This window comes from Equus przewalskii, chromosome 15 (assembly GCF_037783145.1).
Source record: "Equus przewalskii isolate Varuska chromosome 15, EquPr2, whole genome shotgun sequence".
Lineage (NCBI taxonomy): Eukaryota > Metazoa > Chordata > Mammalia > Perissodactyla > Equidae > Equus > Equus przewalskii.
Genome location: NC_091845.1, coordinates 77335394 through 77360748, shown reverse-complemented (window position 1 = coordinate 77360748; position 25355 = coordinate 77335394). Strand labels below are relative to the sequence as shown.

The 25355-nt window shown below is 34.9% G+C and overlaps 1 protein-coding gene across 3 annotated transcripts in view; it reads right to left on the bottom strand.

Annotated features, from left to right (window-relative positions):
* RASA2 (RAS p21 protein activator 2) overlaps window positions 1-25355 on the bottom strand; it is a 109204-nt gene that overhangs the window by 24520 nt on the left and 59329 nt on the right. For all 3 annotated transcript variants that reach the window (XM_070577575.1, XM_070577574.1, XM_070577577.1), the window contains exons 6-15: window positions 21037-21120; window positions 19363-19435; window positions 16017-16093; window positions 14951-15052; window positions 7333-7489; window positions 6861-7009; window positions 6111-6225; window positions 5604-5678; window positions 4775-4898; window positions 2352-2458 (exon numbers count right to left, since the gene is read on the bottom strand). In XM_070577575.1, coding sequence (XP_070433676.1) covers window positions 2352-2458; window positions 4775-4898; window positions 5604-5678; window positions 6111-6225; window positions 6861-7009; window positions 7333-7489; window positions 14951-15052; window positions 16017-16093; window positions 19363-19435; window positions 21037-21120 — 1063 coding nt within the window. The remainder of the gene's footprint in view (window positions 1-2351; window positions 2459-4774; window positions 4899-5603; window positions 5679-6110; window positions 6226-6860; window positions 7010-7332; window positions 7490-14950; window positions 15053-16016; window positions 16094-19362; window positions 19436-21036; window positions 21121-25355) is intronic.

The window sequence follows — 25355 nt, the reverse complement described above, 5'->3', positions numbered from 1 at the left end:
CACCACGAAACTTCTCCAAAGAGTGGTCTAACCATGTCAATGTTAACAAACCCATATTTTAAAATGAGTGTTTTGTAAAAAAAATTATTCATTCGTGTATGCACACACACGTGTACATGCTTGAATTTGCCTGTGTCTTTTAGCAGTAGAGCAAGATCACTTTTGATACATTTCCCAAGAAAAACTACATTCATCTATTTATTCTTTAATTTTCTGCAATCTGATTTTCTTCTCTTCTACTCTACTAAAACTGGCTTCTCAAAATTCAAAGAACTTCTAAATGTAAAATCTAACAACTTTTAACCAGTTCTTCTCCCCAATCACACTGTAACTTTCAATACTGGTCTTGACAATGTCAGCACCCCCAGGTCCCAGGGATCATTCCTTGCTCTCAATTTGTGTAGTATGAATTGTCTATCCTCCTTACTTAATACTAATCAGGTGCTAGTTTCAGATTTACATAGGTAGTTTTAGATTATGTATCTTATGCATTTGCTCTATTTTCCCAATTAGAATGAAAAGTTCTTAAAAAGAAGGGATAAAGTTATACTTAAAAGCAAATAATAAAGTTCAATGACAGTATAAAGCAGCCCTTCCGGCATACTGATCAGAAAAGTGACCTAAAATACAGAGTTTGTGGTTAGAAGGACTTTATTGCAACATCTGTTACAGGAATATGCAAACCCAAGTCTGAATTCAAGGCAGGGTCACAAGCTCAGAGGCAGGAGCTCTGTTTATGTCCAGAATGCTGCTACCAGGCTTTCACTGCCCCAGAGTTCAGTACAGCTTCAGTAACATAGCCACAGAAAAGACAGCCCTGTGAACAAAAGGACACTGGTCCACTCTCTGCTGCAGCTACTCAGACTGTTTGTCCTCTGTCAAGGATGTGTTGCTGCCACTGCAGCATGATTCTATCCCATTTGCAAAGTTAAATAAGAGGCCAATGTCATACAACTGTCAAGAGGAGGAGTGGCCTTCAGAGCCCAGCTTAACTCCAAAACCCATGCGTCTTCCCTATACTCTATCAGTCAGTGAGTTTCCCAAGGGCAGGGACCATCTTTCTCATCAGGGCGCCTCAGTGCTGAGCACAGTGTGCAATACATACAGGGGCTCCAACACCTGACTGCCTAAGAGGCTGAAGGAACAGGGGGAAGCGCACAGATTGGGATGACTGAGTCAGAATTCTGATTTAATCCAGTTCAAACTGAAGGAGCTCAAATCATAATTTATTAGTTGTGACTATGGAGAAGTTATTGAATTGTGGGGATGATAACAGAATCTACCTCACAGGGTTACTGGGAGGACTAAGTAAGTTAAAACATAAAGTACTTAAAACAAGGCCTAGGACAAAGTAAGCACTAAATAAAGTTGGTTATTATTATTTGTTACACAAATCAGCAACAAAAGCAATTATATAAGGTTATAAAATATTTGGAACAGAAAAGATTAAAGAATCAGCAAAATATATTGTATGAAAAGGAAACAGAAACATAGCAAATGTAAGCAGTTTTAAAATGTTAAGAAACATATAAATCCATGCAGTGTAGGTTCAGATTTAAGTAATTAAATAGGACTTCAGAACAAAAAGATTATATGCTTTAAAAAAGTTTTATATTTTATATAAAGTATCATCTCAGGTGAATAAAAAATAAAAATATAGAGCTACCAAACAAATTATGCTCCAATTAAAAGTTTCTACATCTTTCAGAAATGAGCCTCTTCAAATTTCTGTGAGATTTAAAAATATCTGCCAGATTGGGGCTGGCCCCGTGGCCGAGTGGTTAAGTTCGCGCGCTCTGCTGCAGGCGGCCCAGTGTTTCGTCAGTTCGAATCCTGGGCGCGGACATGGCACTGCTCATCAAACCACGCTGAGGCAGCGTCCCACATGCCACAACTAGAAGGACCCACAACTAAGAATATGCAACTATGTACCTGGGGGCTTTGGGGAGAAAAAGGAAAAAAAATAAAATCTTTAAAAAAAAAAAAAGTTTATAAAAAAAAAAAATCTGCCAGATTAAACCTAGAACTAATGAAAAAAAGACAATCTTTGGACTATAGAAATTTACAAACATACACAACAGCAGAGGGTAAATACACTGAATTCTCTTTGTGTTCATCACCAAACTTCAACAATTATCAACATTTTATTACTCTTGTGTAGTATCTTTTAACAGCAAAAAAAATTCAACTTTCAGCCTTCTCTGAAAGACTAAATGGCCAAGAAAAATGCCCAGTAAATTTAAGTATCAGTTTTAAGAAAATATAGCTAAGTGAATTTGGCTTGTTTATCTTTTCTTCATTTTAAACAAAAATAAATAAAAATGGAATAAAGCTTTGAGAACAACACTTACTGGATGATGAGGTCGCAAATGAAAAGTATGAGGTGATACTACGGCTACAGCAAAGAAACGAAGAAATACAAAGCTGCTCACGGCAGAATACTGAACATGAGGGTCATCTGCAGGAAAAAAATGGTGAAATGTCATGCACAAAAACACTGAATTAAAAAACAAAGATGACAAAGTAAAAAGTACTGAAAAAACATGTCAACTAAATAGGAGATCAATATTATTTGCCTAGTAAGGATTGACTTGATGAAATGATAGCAATGATTATGACTAAATTAAAGGAAAAAAATCCTGTGACTAAAGAAATCTGAAAGAAATAATAAAGAAAATGAAAGGCAAAGTGCTATGTGTTCAGAAAAATTTTAATTTGGAAAAATACCTCTTTCCTCATCTCAAAGAAGAGACTCGTGAAATTACAACAAACATGAAAGCGGTATCTAGCACTACCTAGTGGTAATATTGAATCCCTCAAGACTAGGACAGGAGATTGTTTTCAGTTTTAGGGTAGTGTTTCAATTTTCCCCTAAAAACTCTTGATAATATCAAGGCTACACACCTTTAAAAAAGCTATCAATATTCCATATAAAAATACAGATGAACTCAAGCTAACTTTTGGCTCTTATCATTTCCCTAAGCTTTCATTTTGACTGGAGTCAACACTTAACCCAACAATCAGATGGTAGAGAAGCAGGTGGTAAGAGAATGTCTGGATTTGGTTTGAGTTTTAACTCTTAAGTCACTCAATAGATAGTCATCAACAAGTCAATTACTTTGTAGTTCTTTAAACACACTTGCTTCCCACTTATTGCCTCCTCCCTGCTCCCCACCCATCTTCCCACGCTAGTAAGAACAAACTAGAAAATATGAAAATATTTTATAACAACAAAACTATCACTACTGTAGTCTACTAAGGATATGAAGACATATCAATATTTAAGCCAACATAAAATAGTTAGGGAGATATGTTTGCATTTATTAAAAAAAAAATCATAAAATGTGTTTTAGATCATTTACATAAACAAGAATTCAACAGTGAATGCATGCGTAAGGCCAAGATCACTGGGTAGTGTAGAGTACAGCGATTAGCAGCAAGCTTTGGAAGGGGCCAGGCCCAGGTTTGAGACGCTTCTCACCTGCTGGTCATGTCACGGACCTTGGGAAAGTTACTTAACTTCTCTAAACCTCAGTTTCATTATCTACCTGAGGGGAGCAGTACCCCCCTCACGTGGCAGCAGGCAGATGAGAGCAGGCGAGACTGTAGGCTAGCACTGTGCCTGTTCAGTCATTAGGGACGTAATGTGCTTATTACGACCTAACTCACTATTTTAAAATACAATTTCAGTCAGCATTTCATCTTTCCATATGTTGATGTCTCTGCTCCCCTTATCCTTGTTACAAAGACTAGATTTAGTCTACTTATTTGAAGTTAATTGTTTATGTCTTTACTATACTTAGCAGAGACATCTAGGTCTGAATTTATCTACATGTTAGGTGGACAACTCAGTCCCACCACTTTAGCACAGGAAAAATTTTGTGGAGAGGCAGACAGCTATACACACGTGTATGTGCATACGCATATACACACTTAAAAGAACATGATAAAATAACAAAATCTCTTCAGATGGTTACAGAAATAAATACATCGTTTCACATAGCTGGGTAACACTGGTAATTTAAGTAGCTGCATTGCCTCCTCATCCGCCCCCCTATTACAGGCAGATCTGGAAAAATAGCTACAGTAAGTTTATTACTTATCAGAGATGCATAAAATTAGAATAATTCCAAGTACTGACAACAGAGATAGCAACTCCTAATTTTATGAAATGTTTCTAAGCAAAGCCTTGACACAGCTGCTCTTACAAAATTAAAGCATGCCAGTTATTGATATATGTACCTCAAAACTCTATGTATATCGCAACAGAGATGTTTCTAATGTCTAAAATCATTTCTGTAAAAATCTCTCACCAAAAAAACCTTAGCATTCTCAAACTGTCAAATCTAGTCAGTTGTACGGAACTAAAAATTATCACTATTTGAATGCATGCAAGTGGAAAAGGTAGTTGGTACAAATAACAAAGGTGTTTTTGTTTATTATATTTAACAATCTCATAAGCACCTGGTATAAATGTTTACTTATATAATGTTATATAGTTCTAAATTTTTGCCTGCCTTAAAAATAATGGTGATTTTGATTTGCTCTTTGTAAAAAGTTGCCACCATATTGAAAGAAAACCAGAAAATGCTTTCAGATTACAAGAAAATTAAATCAGAATTTTCATAAAAAAGCTAGAACTACTTTGAAAAACTAAAGAAGACTACCAATAAACCTTAAACACTTCACATAAACCAAATCCACAATAAATCTACAAAAAAAAAATCAAATATAGAATGAGAAATGGCATGTTTTAGTAAAACAAAGCACTTACTAGGAAATCTCTGAGTAGCCATTTGTCTTAGAGAATAAAAGATATCGCACATTACAGTGGGGCAGCTCATACTTGACTTTACAATTGTGCTGAATAACTTGTCTACATAGTAGCGTAGATTCTCCTGTAGGATTTTAAAAGGTAAACATCAAGATTTTGACTTTTACACACCTTCAGTAGCCTTTATGGGAAAAAATGCAATGACTGCAAAAAAGGCAGTCACTATCTAGTATTCTAAAGCTCTGCTTTCCTTCTCTAAACTCATTCAGTTAAAAGACAATTTACATTCTGATCTCATTTAATAAATTAGATTTAGACTAGCTAGGTATAAGAAGTGAATGTATGGAATAAATTTCCCAAGAAGCAGCCGAGAATAAAATGATCCAAAGGGAAATAACTCAGATATGCAGGCACATGGACATTGTGGCACTGTTGTCTACTGCACTGAAAACTTGTGACTCTAACACAATCATTGTTTTCCCAGAGGCATTTAAAAGTATTGGTTAACCCAGTCATTGTGCCACTTGGCCTGATAAGTTTGACCCCAAAGGAATGGCCAGAATGTGGGGTGCAACTAGATATACCCTTACTCCATTCTTGTTACTAGAGCCAAAAAAAGACAGTCAAGAACAAAAATAAAATGAAACCAAATGAGGAAATAACAACATTCTAAAAATTAGACATAAGAAATGCTGCTAATAGTATGGGCATTATTGTAAAGAATAAAAAGCATTGCTTCCCTCCACATAACATCACTACAACACAGGTGGGAGATAGGTATATCATTAAGGCCAATTTTAATGCAGCTATGAAGAAAACAAGGACTTACCTTGTTATTTTCTACATTATCTCCCTCTTTCAATTTAATAGGATCAATTTCACAGGATTTTGAGGATTCACATATCTGGAAAATATGTTAATTTTTCATTTAATGTTCTTTTCTAAATAATTTGGCAAAATAAAAATAACTATTATTTTTCTGATAATACAGTTAATTATAAAAATTAAAACTGCAACAAAGTTTAAAAGCCCCATCCAGAGATAATGAATACTCCCAAAGAACTATATCAAAAAATATTTCTCATATATTTAAAACTCTAGCTAAAACAGAAATCCCATAACAAAGAAACAATTATGTTGATTAGACTAAAATGTGCCCTTTGAGTAAAAATCCACTGATAGAAAAGTAAATCATTTATTTTATTTCACAAGTGTTCAGCCTTATTTTTTCAGTAATACATGAACAGATATGTCATTCCCATCCAGAGATCACCTGATGAAAGAAATGTTACCATAAGGCCACACAAACTATTATCATCAGAGATATATTCTGTACCTCATCTAAAATAGGTTTTAATGTTACTTTCAGGTAGTGCCCTCCCACTATTTTCATCATCTCATCCAGACATCGGGTAGCCAAGGAGTTTCCTCTAAAAATTGTGTTTGCATCTCTGAAAAACAAATAGAAATAAAGTGAAATCAAGTGTAGTGAACAGAGGCTGTGAAATCAATAATATGAGATACTTGACTTTGGTCATAAATACAATTTTAGTAATTTTTACCATCCATTCAAAAAGTTGCAGCCATCAGGATTTTCAAACTTAAAACTACTTACCGAAAATATAAGAAAATAAGTTAAAAAAAAATAGTAAACCATATTTATGAACTAAAAAAGTGTAGGGAGTGTGAGTGTGTGTGTGTGTGTGTAAAACAGTGTTGGACTATAACAAGAACAAAAGTCTTCTGACTGCTTTTTATAATGTCACACATGCATATAAGGGTGACAGATAATGGAAGAGGAAAAAATAACCTTTTATTTGTGACATTTAAATCATTACAATAAGAAAAAAAGATTTAGTAATAGGAAATTTTGCTGCTGGGTAAAAAAAAATCCTTTCATTACTTGTTTACTATTGGTGGATACTGTTTGCTAACTTAACTGCCTTTTATTACTTGCTAAGCAGTTCTTTTCAGACTATCCTACAGAAAGGCTGATCAATACAAAAGAACCAAAATTACAAAAACAAATTGGTAAACTGAGTTCCATTGTCCACAATGCATAAGTAACATTTAATATAACTCTTACTGTGTATCCTTCAAGTCCAACTCAGCCACCGCAGTGGCAAAAGGAACAAGTCTGTCATGGTGCAGCAGCAGTCGTACAAGGGGCAAAACAGCATCATTCTTATCTCGACATATTTCACCCAGAATGTAAGCAGCTGAGGCAGATATCGGCTAGAATAGAGAAAGGTAGACAACAAGCATAAAATCAAGGAAACATGACCAAATGTTCAATCACTAGCCTGTACAAGTAATTCAAATATCTTCATTAATGATAACCATTGTATAGAATAGTATTTGATTTTCTAAATTTTTATCAGAGATGAAATTTGGAGCACATACTGAAATCACAGTACTGTGGTTCAGATAAATTAAGTATACATATATATATTTAACTCTTTTTATAAGACTTTATACTCTGAAATCTTTTCCTTATCATTTACAGAATTATTTTAGCCTTTTTATATTAAATCATACACTTAAGACTTTTAAAGTACCTGAACATCTGGTGATTTTAGCAGCAAAGTTTTCAAAGGACCATAATACTCTGAAGGAAGCACATAGTCTTCTGTATAACATATATTTAATCGAAGAGACCCCAGGTCATCAGTTTTAGATGACTTGTTTCCATTGTCTCTTGGTTGTAGCAAGTACCTAAAGCAAAAACACAATCAATTCCATGTGATGGTAATGAACATCCAAGCCGATGAGGTAAACAAACAGCTAAACTATAACAAAACTAAACCCAAAAAGTCAATGATGTTTAAGGTTAGGACACTTCATAAGTAGCAGGCTATTAATCTTCAGAGGCTTAATATTGGTGGTATACTGAACTAGAAAGCTATAAATAGATTTGTATCTGGGAAACAAAAAGTATAGATAATACAAAAATTAAGATCTCAAAGAGGGTGAATAAGAGTTTGGCTTGCAGATTTAGAAAAAACTAAAAAGTAAAATAAGATTCAACGTACTATCAAAAATAACTTTTTACCAACTAAATTTAAGACACATTTAGTTGAAATAGATAAGACATACTATAAGAAGGCATAAGTGATCTTGTTTTAAAGTAAATCCTATATGTAAAACTTTGAACTTATGTTTTAAAAAGTTAGTGATTAAAGGTTTATAAATAGATTTTTATATTAGTAAAAGAGTAACAGTGTAACTATACTGAAAATGTCTTTATTTGCAACAATCAGATTTACATGAATTTTTTCAAGTAAGTAAAAGGCCAATGTATCTGTTATATATATATTTATATATATTATATATATATATATAATATATATAAAAGACAGCTTTAAATAGCCAAGGAAAGAAATGTTAAGAAATCTTTGTAGGGCCAGAATCATAAATCTAATAGTTATTTTGTAATACTGTTTATCATGGAAATTTAGAAACACATACAGAAGTAAAGAGAGCAGTATACTGAACATTCATGTATCCGTCACCTAGCTTCAATAATTATCAACTCAAGGCTATTCTTGTTTCAGCCACACCTCCACTCACTCCTCCCACCTTACTCCTGCATTACTTTAAAGCAATTTCAAGGTGTCTTACAATTTCATCTATAAATATTTCAGTATATACAACTATAACTGTATACATATATAAAACTTGAAAAAAATCATCATTATCCAGTCAGTATTCAAATTCTCCCAAACTTATCATAAACAGTTTTCTACAGTTTGTTCAAATCCAACATCCATAGATTGTAACTGGTTGATAGCTTATAGTTCTTTTAATCTACAGATTCCCTCTACTCCCTAGGAAATCCCATAGAATTTCCCACATTTGGGATTGCGTTAACTCTCTCTCTGTCTCCATGATGTCATTTAACATACGTGTTCCTTTGCCCTCTCTATAGTTCCTGTAGTATACTGGTAGTTAGGTGCAGAGGCTTGGTTAGATCCAGATTTGATATTTTGGCAAGAACATTTCACTGGTAGTCTTGTGAACTTACACCAAAAAGCACTCATGTCTGATTATTTCTCTTTCATGATACTAGGAGTCACTGATGATTACTGCCTAGAGTTATTAATCTTCACAGGTTACAAAGTGATAATATTATAACTCTATCTCCTCCTTCACTTATTAGCTGGAATGCTTTTTATAAAGTATAGTTTTGATATTTATCACCTATGGCCTCCTCTAACAGACTAGCTTGTTTAAAAATAGAATGGAGGAGGGTTTAATAAAGTATTTATCAGCTTTGAGAAAGATATGACTAAAGACATAAAAAAGAACTAGAGAATTAACCAAGCAAAATTTAAAAGATGAGGGGATGGTAATAACACAACAGGGAGAAGAAATTATATCACTCTGAAAAAGAGGAATTCATATCTTTCAACCTTCAGAACTTTCACTCTCTGATTTGAGAAATAATGATTTAAAGATTTGCCTAAGGAAATATTTGCAAATAAGCCTATTAACAAAGGTGAAGTAGCTTTGAGGGAAGTAGTTTTAAGGGAAGTGTAGCTGGCTGATCATCAAGCATCCTGACAAGGGCATCTCTTTGGTTAATTTCCCAAAATCTGGTGTATGTCCTGTAGTCTTGCAAATTCAGATACCTAGTTTTATCGGCACATCTAAAGGTGAACTTGATTTGCAATGACTGAGCAAAGACTGATATTTTTAAATAGAAGGCCAATTACTCAATTTATTAAAAGAAACACAACAGTCAAGTGGCAAAGACACCTGCACTTCTTGGAATCGATACGTTTTATTATGGAAATGTTCATTCACAAAAGTAGGGAGAAGAATGATAATATTAATAACGAACACCCTCACTATGCCCTGATGCACTTAACCCTTGGCTTCAACAATAATCACCATTTCCCAGAATGTTTCATCTGTATCCCTCACTTCAACTAATACATTTTTTTTACCTGTTAATACAATTTTTAAAATTTGTTTGATTAATACGTTTTTAACCTGTTGGTAAGCTACTTGGAAAGCCAAATGATCAGACGGTGCTGTGGTGAGTACAGAGACACAACACAAAGACTTGAGTAGTCTTAAGAATCTCTCAGCTAAGACAACAGTTCTGCCAAGGAAACAGAAATGCTTCTAGAGCAGAATCCTCTCCCACCTTGATTGTGCTTGAATAGGCAGTACAAATCCAGGGTTGTCTCTTTGGGATCCTTTTTTATCATTCTAATATTCTCCTTCTATTTTAACTAGTGTTTTCCATATATGGTAGAATAAAATTACTCATATTACAGTTCCAATCTGGTTCTGCCTCCCTGAGACTACACCGATCCATCTCAAACAGTGCCCCCATACTCTAAAAGCCACACTTTTCAAGCTTGTCTCTGGTTTCTTTGGAAGGGTAAGAAATCCCTATGGACAAAATATCTCAACTGTGTCTACTTGAAAAAAATACAAAATTTCAAAATATGTTATTGTCCTACCCATTCCTTGAAAAGACCATGTTTTGAGTGAGTAGGGACCATTTTTTATTTTTAATAAAATTTTATAAGCAAGAGCATTTGAATCTTTGCCGACAGCTTAAAACAGAGAATATTTTTGAGTTTTAAACATATTCAAAAATATTTACACCAAAGAACAAATTTATCGTAGTACATTGGTTAAAAGCACAAACTTTGGAGTCAGAGAGTCTAGTCCAAATCCCAGCTGTGTGACCTTGGGCAAAGTGCTTAATCTCTCTGTGCTTGTTTCCTTATCTGTTAAATAAAGGGTAGTAATAGTATCTAACTGATTTATTCTTTACAACAACTCTAAGGAGGTTATATAAGTAAAGCATTTAGAAGAGTGCCTGGTACACAATAAACACCATGTAAATTTATATACATATAACTGTTACCACTTAAGTATATAAATAACTATAGATAATGCAGTTAGTTATTTACATAACTATGTAAATGTGATTGTTATTTTAAAACACTGTTATAAAAGGCTCAATTTAAACCACCTGAATGATCCCTTGTGAATTAAACAATCTTGTATGAATTAGAGTTGGATCCCTTGTGAACTGTATTCTTGTATGAATTAGAGCTAAAGAGAAAAACCTCAAGATTTGTTAAATAGAGGATGTCTGGCATGCCTAAGGTCTAGGGATGCAAAAGAAAAAAAAATCTCAAATATATTTTCCTCAGTTTTTGAATGAAGTGTTTGAGTTTGAAAGAATAAGAAACAAGAAATATAGAGAAATTATTACTGAAAGTGGCATTCAGTTGCTCTACATCTATTTTTTTCATTCGCAATTAGAGAGGCAAAAAAGCAATCCTTATGCTCTCAACAGTCAGTAGTTTTGACAGCCCCTTAATAGAAAAAAAAATCATCATTTGAAAGTTTTTAACCACAAGGTCCATATGATTGAAATTGGGGTAGGCAGGTAAAAACTACAATGATTTGCTCATATTGCTACATAAGCTGGAAAATAACTGTTCAGGGGCAGCTCTACTGCTGGTTCCATAAAGATAACCATCATCAATGGATTTTTAAGAAAGAAAGGAGATTAAAGATAGGTGCCAAAATTAACAAACTAGAAAACCAACTCATCTGAAGTAAAATATGAATCTGGTTTTAAAACTGTACAAAGTGCTTATGTTGGAAAAAACCCCAACCGTTTGTTTCATTTACTATTTGAACCTTACTTTCAAAATTAAAAATTTCAACATGAAAAGATGTTCATATCTATTTTCTTTTCTTAGTGTCTATTTTTACATTCTGGATCATTTGGGGGAAATTGTTGTACTAATTTGTATAATCATACAAAGGTTTTGTACACATGAAGTTCTCTGACACTGAGATAACTCATGAAATGAGACTGAACTAGATTATCTCTAAGGTTCTCTTTATCTATAACATTCCAATCAATGGAATACAGGTGCAAAAAAAGGGATGCAGAAATTCTATATGTATTGCTGTGGCATAATGGTGATGACAGCAGCAATAACTGTAATGGTGACAGCGTGGGTTATACCCATGATCACAGCACCTGTGGCTTACTCTTCCACCCTCTAACGAGTTTGGGAGGCAGGTGCTATCTGTATTATCCCCATTTTATACCCAAAGAAAGCAAGGGCAAACAGGTGGAGTAACTTGTCCTAGGTCACACAGGTAGTTAGTGACAGAGATGGGATTTGAACCAAAGCAGTCTGGTTCTAGAGTTTATGCTCTTAACCAATCAAGAGTCAACAAATATTTACTGAAGTTCTACTGAATTGCTAAGTGAAAAAAACCAAGGTGCAGAGCAGGATACAGTACGTGCCCATTTGTGTAAAGAAGGGGAAAGAAGAACATATATGTATTTGTCTGGATATACATAAAATATTTCCAGAGATTCAAAACAGTAGCTGCCTCAGAAGAGGGAAACTGATTAGCTGGGGAACAGCAGCAGGAGATCAATTTTTACCTTGTGAACTTTGAACCATAAGAGTGTATGACCTATTCAAAGAACCAAATAAAATTCTATTATCTACATAGGTTAAAGTTAAAACTACCTAATGTCAACATTAACAAGTTAATCCTAGCATTTGACAGACGTTTCAGAATAAAGAACACGCATCATTACTAAGGAACTGAACAGTTGAGAAAGAAGTGGGTAAATGACTGAATCATGTTATAATCTGAGAATAAAATTAAATTGGAATCAGCAAAAATCAGTTTTCAGGAAGACTATAATAGACAAATACTAAGTGGGCATTATGTGAAAAGGAAAGCAAACTGAAGCTTTTCAAGCAGTAGGATTACATTACTCATAATTATCCTCTTTCCTAACATCAAGATTAGAAAGAATACGCTTGAAATCCTGAAGGTAAATACAGCTTTTCTTGCTTTATTTTGCTATATTTGTTTCCACGCAGTTACCATCAATCCCACCAGGGGACACTACAGCTCTACAATTGACAAAGAAGGCTAAGAGTTTAATTTCTGACTTAAAAGGAAATGGCACTCACATTTTTATACTTCCTTACATCTATGTAGGTACAAATGAATTAGATGTTTCTATTTCATGCTGTATAAATGTTAGCACTTATACTTTTTGCCAGTTACTCTAAAATCTTTTAAAATACTATTCGTATAAAAGAAATCCATAGGAATAAAATTAATTTCTGTTTGTTACTGTTCTTACATCCTGCCAAGGCAGCTGGACAAAGTTTTGCCAAATTTGGAGGGCCTGTCTGGAGACAAGTCTTACTTAAAATATAAACTACGTGGTACATTCCAAGTTCACTCTGAGGGGCCCTGGGAGGCATACCAACTCACTTTTTATTCTGTACTGAGCAGCGTGGCATATAATTTTAAAGACTTGACAAACTGAGTTCAGAAATTTTCATTTTAAAATGTACGCTACTTTATGGAAGGTGGAAGATGTGTAGGGGTGTAGCGGGGGAGTGTGACAAGCCTCGAATGTTCATCAACTTTTCAGTGACTAAGTTAAAATTTTCCCCCCACTGTGGATGCGCTTTAGAAATTATAAAAAATGCCACTATAAAGACCAATAGATCTTACATCTGCATTAGTAAGAGGTAAAAACAAAATAAAAATTTTGAGAGTCTCAAAATCAGTCTATAACGGATAACCTCTCAAGAACAACAGAGTCCAAAATGAAGAATGTCTGCCAGCCAATCAGGAAAGGCAGGCTCTTTTAAGTCAAAAGAGATTGGTGCCCACAGGAAGAAACATCTGAACACTCAGTTTCAACTCCTCTTCCAGGCAATGGAAACTGAGGTCTAAAAAGTGGGACTCAGGGCTGGCCCCGAGGCCGAGTGGTTAAGTTTGCGCGCTCCGCTGCAGGCGGCCCAGTGTTTCGTTGGTTCGAATCCTGGGCACGGACATGGCACTGCTCGTCAGACCATGCTGAGGCAGCGTCCCACATGCCACAACTAGAAGGACCCACAACGAAGAATATACAACTATGTACCGGGGGGCTTTGGGGAGAAAAAGGAAAAAAAAAAAAATCTAAAAAAAAAAAAAAAAAAGTGGGACTCAGGGGGCCGGCCCCGTGGCCAAGTGGTTAAGTTGGCGCGCTCCACTTCGGCGGCCCAGGGTTTCGCTGGTTCGGATCCTGGGCATGGACATGGCATCGCTCATCAGGCCACGGTGAGGCAGCATCCCACATGCCACAACTAGAAGGACTCACAACGAAAATACACAACTATGTACTGGGGGGATTCGGGGAGAAAAAGCAGGAAAAAAAAAAAAGATTGGCAACAGTTGTTAGCTCAGGTGTCAATCTTTAAAAATAAATAAATAAATAAAATAAAAAATTAAAAAAATTAAAAAGTGGGACTTAAAAGGCACATGAGAAAGGTCTGTCCTTTTATACTCAGTTGGAACCCAAGCCTAGCATGAGGGCTGCTGGGCAACCTGTTGGACGGGGTAGGATACACATGCTTGTAGGTGCTGGAGACAGAAAAATGGTAGTTCCACATTGACTTTGCTAAGGAACCTAACATCAATTTAACGTCTGAACATTAAATTTAATACAACTCCAGTTTAATGTCACTATTAGAGTCATGAAAAGGTAAAATAATACTGTAACCATTACTGAGCCACCAAAAGTTCCTGAAAAGTGTATTAACTGAATCAGCTCAAAAACATCTAGACCCTAGACATTTAGAAAATAACATCAGGGCCATCCTTCCACAGAACATTTCAATGGGGCATGGTGAAAGAAAATCACTGGTTAGATCCCATAAACAGGTGATTCCCTCCAATAAACCCTTTGCTTTCAAACATTCAAGGTTCCCATGACCATTAATAAAGCTTCTGAACTGCAGACATTGATTTGCGACCAAGCATCTTTCACATGGGTAACTCTTATGCAATGTTTTATGTTTTTCATTTTGTCCTTAGAATTATGATTTAGTTTTTGAACAGAAAAATTTCCTAGACAATTCAGTTCCTTCATCTCAGTACCAGAGGTCAAGTCATAAAACTATCAATGTACTTATATTTCTGCAACAATAAATTAATGACCAAATCAATTAATGTTCATGACTTTTGGCTTATTCCATTACAAATTTAAAATATGCTTATAGTAAGCATACTTTTATATATACAAATGTGCATATTTATCTGCATATACAGTCTATCAAAGGGGATGACCTACTATAGAGTTCACTAGAATTTTTGTCTTCTTACCAGGCTTGATGAGAAGAATCATTTCTTAACACATTCACAGGAACCTTAATCTCACCTAAGAAAACATCTTGGACCAGGTTTCCATTGTTCCACAAGTCGATCCTGAAAATTTTAAACTGGTTTTATTTTTTGCAAACTATGTTTAAGAGAACGCACGTCACCAAACAGCTTCAAATTACTTTGATTTATATTATAGCATTAATTTTACATGCTTAAAAGTGAGATGTTAGCATTGTATATACCTCACTATCTAAACAAAGAAAGCAAAATACTGCAGTAGCTTTTATCTATAAGCATAGAAAGTAACTATTTTAAATATCTAAAAGAAAGTACTTAAGTTTCTTAGTTTCAAAATGTAAGCTTTATAACTGTAGCAATAAGGACTACAGAAGTTACTTTGTTGAATTTGAGAAAAGAAACCAACACAAGACTACCGTTTCTTTCTCAATTAGAACCAGTTAAGTAAGATAGGTGATTTGGAAAAAATATATTACCTGATCATTCCAAACATGTGATTAATACACCCTTTAGATGAACACACTGTTAACACCACACCTATTCATGCATTTATAAAACTTTCCCCTCCCAAACAGCATAGATATTTATGACCTAGGAAACAGCAAACTTCAAACACACGCACCTGTTGAATTATCTTACAAGACTTCTTACCTCACTGAAATTTCTGTTAGACAGCAGATATGTTAAGAAGAATAAAAAAATTATTTCTAAATTGGCTAATATATAATTATTTCTCTACATATTCTTTGCATCTATTATGATTCAGAAATTTAAGGAGTAATTAAATTTGGGAAAAATTAAAAATATAAAATAGGTGAAAATTAGGTCATCGTTGTTTATAAAATAAATACAACTTGACTATTTCTGCAAAGAAATCAGATTTTGGGGAAAAGATAATTTGGATTTAAATTAGATGCATGCTCCTCTAAGTTTCATCAACCAACTTGCAAAAGAGAATTCTATTAAGCTTGGTTCACTTTTTTCAGTTAAATTTAGGACTTCTTTTGGCACAGAAAAAAGCAATTCTGTAAAACCCCAAGACACGTACCTAATTTCTAGCTTTTCAATGTCCTCCTCTTCTACCTGGAACTGTGACTTTCTGGTGTAACTACTGGATCTGGTTACCTGTAAACAAAATATATTAGTAAAAGAAAAATTTTTTTTAATATCTTTTTCCTACGTGAACCTAAAAAGTTATCATCCCTAAAATGTTCAATTGTGTTTATTATAAACAGGAAAATGCCTAGGGAATGTTTTACACAAAGCTATACAAAAATAGCTATGGAAGTAAGAATAAGGTGGTGTAGAAACATCAAAATGCCCTTCCTTATCAACTCAGTACATAGCCACATTAGCTTCTCTGGCTCATATGTAATCTGTTGGTGACTCAAAGAGTAAAGAGTTCTATTTCAGTGAAGCTGCACATGCTAAGAACTGTTGGAAGACTTTCCCACATTTCTCAAGATACCAATGACACTCTGCCACTTCCTTCTCACATTTTTACTGAAAATATCAAGGCCATTGGCAGGAACTTCCTCAATTACCGTCAACCTGAACGTGTCCATTCCCACTAAGGCCCTTCTACCTGATGAGTTTCTCCTCCTCCTCTGAACAAGAGGATGAGATGACCCTCCTCTTTTCTAAGACTACTCCACCCACACACAGTACGCAGGAAGTATGCAGTAAGTGTTTGCTCTATTTTAATTACAGCTTTCTTTACAAGCTTGTTCACCTCACTCAAGTTTAAGAAAAATTCTCCCCTTAAATTATGGTCTTCCTATCTCTTTCCTTTCACAGACAAATATCTCAAAACTGTAATCCATACTTACAGCCTCCACTTCCTCACCACCCACGCACTACAGTAACTCTTTATAATCTGGCTTCCTCACAGATCACCCTCCTAAAACCCCTTTCTTAATCACCAAGTCTGATGATGAATTCTTAGTTCTCACCTTCCTTGACCCCTCTATCTGAACGAGTTATCATACAATTATACCTCCTTTTCCAGAGATCCTCTTTTCTTTGAATTTACCCAGGCATTATCCTGGCAACCTTCTGCTCTCTTTGCTTCTTCCTCTGGTACCTCTTCTTCCTCAGAACCTAAAAATGTGGGTTTTCTCCAAGGCTCTCTTTTATTTTGCTCTAAGAGTTGCACAGTGCTGCACAGTTTACAAAGTGCTTTCACATCCATTATCTCCTTTGTTCATCAGAATGCTGCTCTGAGCAGGCAGGGCTAGATTTATTATCCTCGCTTCGAAAATGAGGAAGCTGAAGTACAGAAATTAAGAGACATCTCAAAGCTGAATACCTAGTAACTGGCAGAACTGAGCTTCTTCATTTTTCTCCCTTATTGTACACCTGGACTTTCCTGACTCTCGGTAAGCGGATCTTGAGTCTTTACCTACAACCACCATCATCTTAAGTTTCAGTAACGAACTGTCTATTGGAGGATTTTACACATCAGACCTTAAGCTCATTATGCCCCAAACTGAATCACTTAAGTTTTCCTTCTTCTTAACTTTTCTATTTTTCCAGATTTAAAACCATGAGGACAACACTTAACTCCTTCTTTGTCTTTTCTTCAATAACCAATTCGTCATCTTGCCCTTTGCACTTTCTTTCTCACGGGGCCCTTCCTCTCTATTTCCATGACTCTCTTGGATCAAACATCCCTCCATTTTTTTATTAACACCTAAACTACAAAGTCTCTCTTGATCTCTGTTTTCTCTCTTAGCCATCTGCCCCACAGATCATGGTTAATTCTTCCCAAAAAACTGCGTCATGACTCTCATCACTTTCAGGCCCAGTAACATTCAATGGCTAATATTTAAGCACCTCAGCCAGGAATTCAAGGCCTTCCATCAGTTTGTCCTCTTTCATCTTTCTAAGCTTAGTTCTCATTATTCCCTTACACAATCTTTCAGTTAAACCACTACTTGCTATTCTTTGGACATAACTTTCTGCTTTTCTGTCTCTACCTCTCTGCTCAAGATGCTCCTTCTCTCTAATACTCTCCTTCCTCTGACTCAACTCAGCTGGAGCAGAGTGCATCTGACCTCCCCGGTATCCAGCTGCATTTTACTGCTCTGTGTATGTGGGCATGTGGGCACTTTGCATCTTGCTCTAGCGAGAGGACAGAGGTTGAACCTTATCCTGATAATCAGCTCAATTAAAGGCCTTCTGAATGTTTCAAGGCCTAATAGGTATGCTTGCATATAGCAAGCAGGTTGGGCCTTGAGTTTCAAAGGGCCATCTGCTTGCTGCAAGTTGTCCCTTCTTTGTTATCTCCAGACTAGACGTAATAGACATTAACAATGTAGGACAACTGAACTAAGTCCTTAGCCAGGAAATGGAAACGTCTCACACTGCTACATTTTCTTCTGTTTTTCTTTCTCCCTTGCCTCATACCCCCACAATTTTTTCTACTTCAGTTTTGGCATTTTCTTCAACCTGTGTTCCTTTATTAAAGCACAGTAATCAGTCATGGCTAGATGTGCCCTTACGCTCTCCACTTTGAAATATCAAGAAAAACTCAAACACAAAAGAAGAAAAAACACAAAATGTAACTTTTTTCCAAATCTTCTATATATGTTAATTTCAATTGCAATACGTTCTATGGTTAGAACACAATCTTTCAGAATAGAGTTTCACTTTTTTTCCTGTAGCTTTCAAATAATATGAAAAAGGATTTAACAAATGCTCCACAGTAAAGAACTCCAAGGCACTCTAATTGCAGCAACTTCAAGGCAGCTGAAGATCTCTATGAAAATAAGCACGTGTCCATGGAGTGAATTAGCTAAAAAGAATTTACTAACAAGGACTTAATCATATAGTACTTTACAGTCTCAAAGCATTCTCACACTTGGGTCTCATAAAAACTCCATGACTTAGGTAGGGCTGCTACTGTTTTCTCTTACAGAATTATGCTTTCACAAGATAAGACACTTCAGTCTCACATTTAGTGATTTGTCCAAAGTCAAGTGAGACTAGAACTTCGATCTACCACGGGACAGCACACTTACTTCACTAGTGGTTTTCAAACAGCACTCTGCAGAAGAGTCCTGTGGCCACTCTGCGTGAGGTGGGGGTTTGGATAAGGAGTGGGATATGGAGGAGGGGGTGATACTGAGGATGACTGGGGAGTGGATGTGGCCCTAAACCTCCCCAACCCCAAACCAATCAGAGTTCTGCCTTTATTTGTTTTATATATCGGGCCTCTGCTGCATTACACCACGGTGCTAATGCTTAGTTACGTTAGAGAGCTCTCGTAGAGAGAAATGCTTAGCTACGTTAGTCGATAAAATGATTACTATGGCCATGGTTTGAAAATAGAAGTCAACCAGCATTTAATATTAAATAATCAATGTTAACATTTATATAAAACAAAAAGTTACCTCAAAATAAAAGATTTCATTAAACTGCGGATTGCTTGTTTTCTTCTTTACTTTTGTCTTCTTTTGGTCATTCCTGTTCCAATGTGGTAGAGTTTTACCTTGTAGAACTTAATAGCACACAATTATAAAACATGCTATTTCCAACCAGGGAGCCTGACCTCTGTTTAACTGTTAAGATGACTCAGGGAAGACTGTGGTTTTAAATACTACTTGGGGAAAAAACTGAGTATCTAAAAACTCCAATCAAAGAAATACAAGTTTTGTATATCCTATACATGCCAAGATTGTACTGTTCTCTCCATGGTTATATTAGATTGACTGCCAAGCTTTCTTCATAGAATAACATTCTATGACACAAGCAACTCAGAATAAATGGCAGAAGGAAGACAAGTGAGATTCAGAGTACCTTTATCTATGTTGAAAAGTACCTGAGGAACATGAAAAGCATTCTTAACTCAGGTTACTTCTTGGGGTTCAGCTACAACAGTAGCTTCTTAAAAAACTTTTTTTATTTTGAAATAATTACAGATTCAGGGAAAGCTGCAAAGAAATGTACAGGAGAGTCCCACGCAGCCTTTCCCCAGCCTCCCCCAATGTTAACATCTTACACAACTATAGTACAACATCAAAACCACAAATTCTTATGCCAAATAGTTTCTATCTGTATGTTACTAAACAATTACAGTAAAGACTTTGCCTGTCAGGTACAGATTAGAAACAAAAACAGCTCCACTAGGCTAAACATTTTTAACATGCAAAAATAAATCCCTTTGATAATATGAATGTTACAGGATGGAGTATCTGCTTTTAAATTTAAAACCATCTATGATTATAATAGCATACTATTGTCTAAGCACCCAATCGGTACTGGGCATAGAGCTAGTACTTTATATACACATATACAAATACATTTTTCAAAGTGACTTATTGGTGATTTTCTAAAAAATAAGAATACCTAGAGAGCTTGGGGTTGGCGAGAAGGGGTGTGTGTCTGGTGTGTGGATGTATGTGTCTGTGTAGAGGGAACATTGTGTTCTTTGTTTCCTGATTCTAAACCTTTGTAGACAAATTTCAGACAAGTCAGCCTCCAAAAGAAACCATAATGAAATTATAAAATATAAAATATTACAAAGTGCTATAACTTTTTTTATAAATTATCATAAGTAGTTTAAGTCAATGAGATGGTGCACTTCACCATGTTCTGATACTTCAGCGGTTTACCTATAGCTTGGAATTCTCTTCTGCAGAGCACAGATCCCACGAGCAGAAAAGGCATTTTTAGTCCTGAGCTAATTTACAGGTAAAAATATGGCAACTGCCTTGTTATTCTGAGCTAGCATTTGTTAAAACAGACATTTGAAAGCAGGAAGGCTGATGATGAATGATGAAGGACAAGATGATGTTTTGAAGTAGACATTAACTACTATAAAACTGAGGCTGCTCCCCACAGCCTAAGAGTCTGGCGATGTGAAATGGCACCCAGCTTCTTTCCGTAAAAATAAGACTTGGCTGTTCACAAGTGTATGGCAGAACTCACTACAGATTTTCTTTCAAAGCATTCATTACTTTGTGTCATAAATAGCTATTTAGTATTTGCTCTTAGAACCTGAATATTGTAACTCTTAAATCAAACTTTAAAACTTAAAAATCTAACAATAATTCGATAAACATTACCTAGAAGGGCCCACTAGAGAAACTGTTGCATAAGGGTCACAGCTTTGTCCATTTATAAGAGGCAACCCATGGCATGCCTTGATGCTAAGGAAGAATAAAAGAAAATTAACATATTATACTCAAGTTAAGCAACATAAAACATTATCTTTACATACAAATTAATATATTCAAAGGTTAAAATCGTTTTCCACATGCCTGCAGCTGTATGCCTATATACTACCTACCCCGAATATACATATATATGCACTTATTTACCTATGCTATATTTCCAAAATAAGACTAAACAGGAATGCCATAATTAGTACTGATACTAATATTAAATAATATTAATATTAAATAATATTATTAAATAATAATATTTAACACACACACCCCACTAAATATCCAACAAGGTACATCTTGTGGTTTGACAATATATCAAAACTGCCGTGGCTTCTAAAAAGGAAAAGAAAGCAGTATGAACCTTAAAGGAGAAACTACCAACCAAGCCAGATCTATAGCATCATATCCTCTGCTAAAGCATGAATGAGAAACAAGGAAACAACTGTGGTTTCCACTTCAAATCTGATTCATACAAAATTCTGTAACCTTTCGTTCTGATTCTCAGTAACAGCTTCTGCATCATTCTGTAGAAAATGTTTAGACCATTAAAACCAAGGTCATCCAATCCACTCCATGGGTAATAGTCATTGGTATTTACAGAGAACATGGAATCTGACAAGGATTTGCTACTCAAATTTTCTCACTAAATATTACTGAGTTCACAAATTTAGTTTAACATCTAAGGGTCTGAATTTCCTAATGCCTAAGAGAAACTCATGAGTGTTGCTGAAAAGTACTCTTGGTTGAAAGATGTGGGATATTGAGCAACATCCTTTTTTCTCTCCACAACCCACAGATCACATATGTGGGGGAAGTGCAAATTGTGTGCTGCCGAGTAAAGAAAGAAATGATAATATGACTCATTTCTGTTAAACTGGGTATCAAAAATCAAATTTAAAACATTTCTGAAACTAACCAAAGAAAGCACAAGCCAAGATAATAATTCCTGTTATCAATGTTAGGCTCAGATACAGTCAAATTTTCCCACTGTACATACTCTTTGAAACTTACACTTCTCAGGCTAAACCTCAAAATGATATCTGACTTTTAAACAGCATTTGCAGTTTACTACGTATTTTCACAAAATGCACCTAATTCTCACACGTGCCTTTGAGAAGAATATCATCATGTCATTTTAAAGAAGAAAGTAAGGCTCAAAAAGGTTATGTGAGAAAGTAACAAAATAAGGCTGAAAGAGGTAATATAACTTCATAAGAAGCAGGCCAAGACTCAACTTCTACTTTCTTAACTCAAAGCCCAGCATCCTTCTACATTCGCACTGTGCCTGAATATATTGTATTACTCTCCTTGTAATAAGAAATTTATCTCCTGTAAATACTAATTATGAGAAGCCTTAATTATAGAAATCCACTATAATTTTATGAGGTATAAGAAAACTGAGAAAAACGCAGTTCAGTATATAAAGACTTCTGTAAGAACACTCACAAACCAAAACGATGTCAATGAACGAAACATATGAGTCTATAAAAGGCATCAGAAGCATTCAATTTTTAAACGTAAGACAGTTGAAAACTTGTTTTTTATAACAAACAAGTAATATTATTAAATATAGGTTATTTTACTTGCTATATATATTATGAAATATTATTTTTCTAAGTATGTAGGATACAGGCATTCTGCTAACTGGCAAATCAAGCAATTTCACATCATAAACATGAATGAGCAGAAAAAAGGTTGAAAACAACCTTAGTATACTAAATTACCTTTTCTTTACATATGACATATAAAGCATTTGATATTAATACATTGTCTAGAAATTACAAAGGAAAATAAATTTAGTCCAAACTTGTTTATAAAATACAAAATGATCTAAATCTTTCCATAGTTTTCTTTTTTAAATGATGTAAACAAATGTTAACTTGAATGTCCAGCCAAGATGGAGTAACAGGGAATCGATTTACCCTCCTATCTGAAACCAAAAAAAAAAAAAAAAATGGAAAAAATCAGCAGCACAAAACAGTGTTCTCTGAAGGAGGAATAAACAAGGTGAGCCCTCCAACTGCCTCAGCTTACTGCTACATGGTCTCCCTGAGAGGAAGAGAGAGAGCTGTCAGTTGGGGAAAGCCAGAGACAGGAGTTCTCAGGCAGAGTAACAGAGGAGAGAGCTGCACAGAGAGAAAGAAACCTCCAGAGAGCTACAAGAATCCCCCCAGAGTCTTCAGCCAAGTGCTGATAGGCACATACACATGAGGAATCTAACTGAGCTAGGTAAAAGAGCAACTCCTCTTGAAGAGAGCAGCGGGAACAATTCCTGAAACCCCCAATAGCTAGCAAGAGGTCCCACTGGCCACAGTAGAAAATCTGGCAATTCATGGGCACTGCCTCAGTAGTGGAAAAATGTAAGCCCTAGACTAAAGATCACTCTTGTTCCATCTAAGAAAGCTTAAAATCAAACTGCTAACAAGTAACTTAACTAAGTCCTCAAGTGTATTTGTAGGCATACAAAAATATCCAGCAACTTCACAATGCCTAGCATCTAACAGAAAATAACCAGGGATGCAAAGAACCAAGAAAATACAGTCCATAATGAAAAAGAACAACAAATCAATAGTAACAGAACCAGAAATGACACAGATAATAGAATTCGTAGACAAGGACATTAAAAAACAGTATAACTATATCTCATATGTTTGATAGAGACATAGAAGACATTAAAAACTGAAAGTCTAGAGATGAAAAACACAAGGTCTGACATGAAAAACACACTGAATGGGATTAACAGGATACTATATATGGCAGACGAAAATATTAGTAAACTTGAAGATAGAGTAATACATATACACATTAAATAGTGGAGATTTTTAGACTGGACAAAAAAGCAAAACCTAACTATATGCTGCCTATAAGAATCTCACTAGAAATACAAAGATAAAATTAGGTTAAAAGTAAAAGAATGGAAAAATATATACCATGCTAATACTAACCAAAAGAAAGATGATTCTATGGGTAATAACAACCCAAATGTTCATCAATTGTGGTCTGGTTGAATAAATTATGGTAAATCTCTATATAGTTGTCAAAAAGAATGAGATAACTCTGTATTCTCTAATTACTCTGATATGGAGTGATCTTTGGGATATATTATTAAGTGAAAAAAAGCCAGCGAGAACATTTCACTTTGTGTAAGAATGGGGTGAGAAACATTAATATGTTTTTATTTTTATTTATATGTGTGTGTATATGTATTTGTTTATATTTGCAAAAAATACTGGAAAGACAGACCAAAACTTTTAAAGATAAGAGTTAGGTGGGTAGAGGGTTGGAAATGGATGCGATACTTCTCCAAATATACCTTATATAGTTCTGACTTTGGAAACATAGAAAACTATTACATTTCAAAAGTAAAATTAAATTTAAGAAGCAATCCTAAAAAATAAAAAAATAAGAAAACCCTGAGAAAGCACTAAAAAAGAGAGAATTATCTCAAGGGACTAGAACACAGTATTTTGGCTCTATATTGCTAGTGATATATTTCTTAGAACAAGTAGAGCAGTAAGACCTCTTAAACTTCATTCAATAATCTAATTGTCAGTGGTAACATTGGTATTATTTTGCATCTGTTTTCCATACCTTATAAGATAATGTAAATAAAAAAGCTAATGTTGTTAGGGATTAAGATTTTCAAGGTAAGGGGGAAAAGATACAAGTCTAAAATCAAAGTTAGATTAAAAATCTTAAAATACTAACTTTAAATTAGAAACATAAGAAAAACAAAGCCAGCCAGCCAGCCAGAGTGGCTATAATAATATCAGACAAAGTAGACTTCACAACAAAGAACATTATAGGGACAAAGAGGGTCATTTTATAATAATGAAGAGTTCAACTTATCAAGAGGACATAACAATCCTAAATGTTAAGTGCCTAACATGAGAGCTTCAAAACAAAGGGAAGCGAAAACTAATAGAAACGCAGGGAAAAACAGACAGATCCACAAATAGTTGGAAATTTCAACACCCATCTCTCAATAACTGATAAAACAAGTTGACAAAAAAATTTTAGACAGTGTCACCCAATCTGACATAATTAACATTTATAAGAAACAATCCACTCACCAAAAGCAGAAATACATTGTTTTCAAATGCACGTAGAAGATGGCCCCAAACTTTGGGGCTGAAAAACAAGTCTTGGTAAATTTAAAAGTATTCAAATCATACAAAATATGTTCATAACAGTGGAATTAAAATAGAAATCAACAA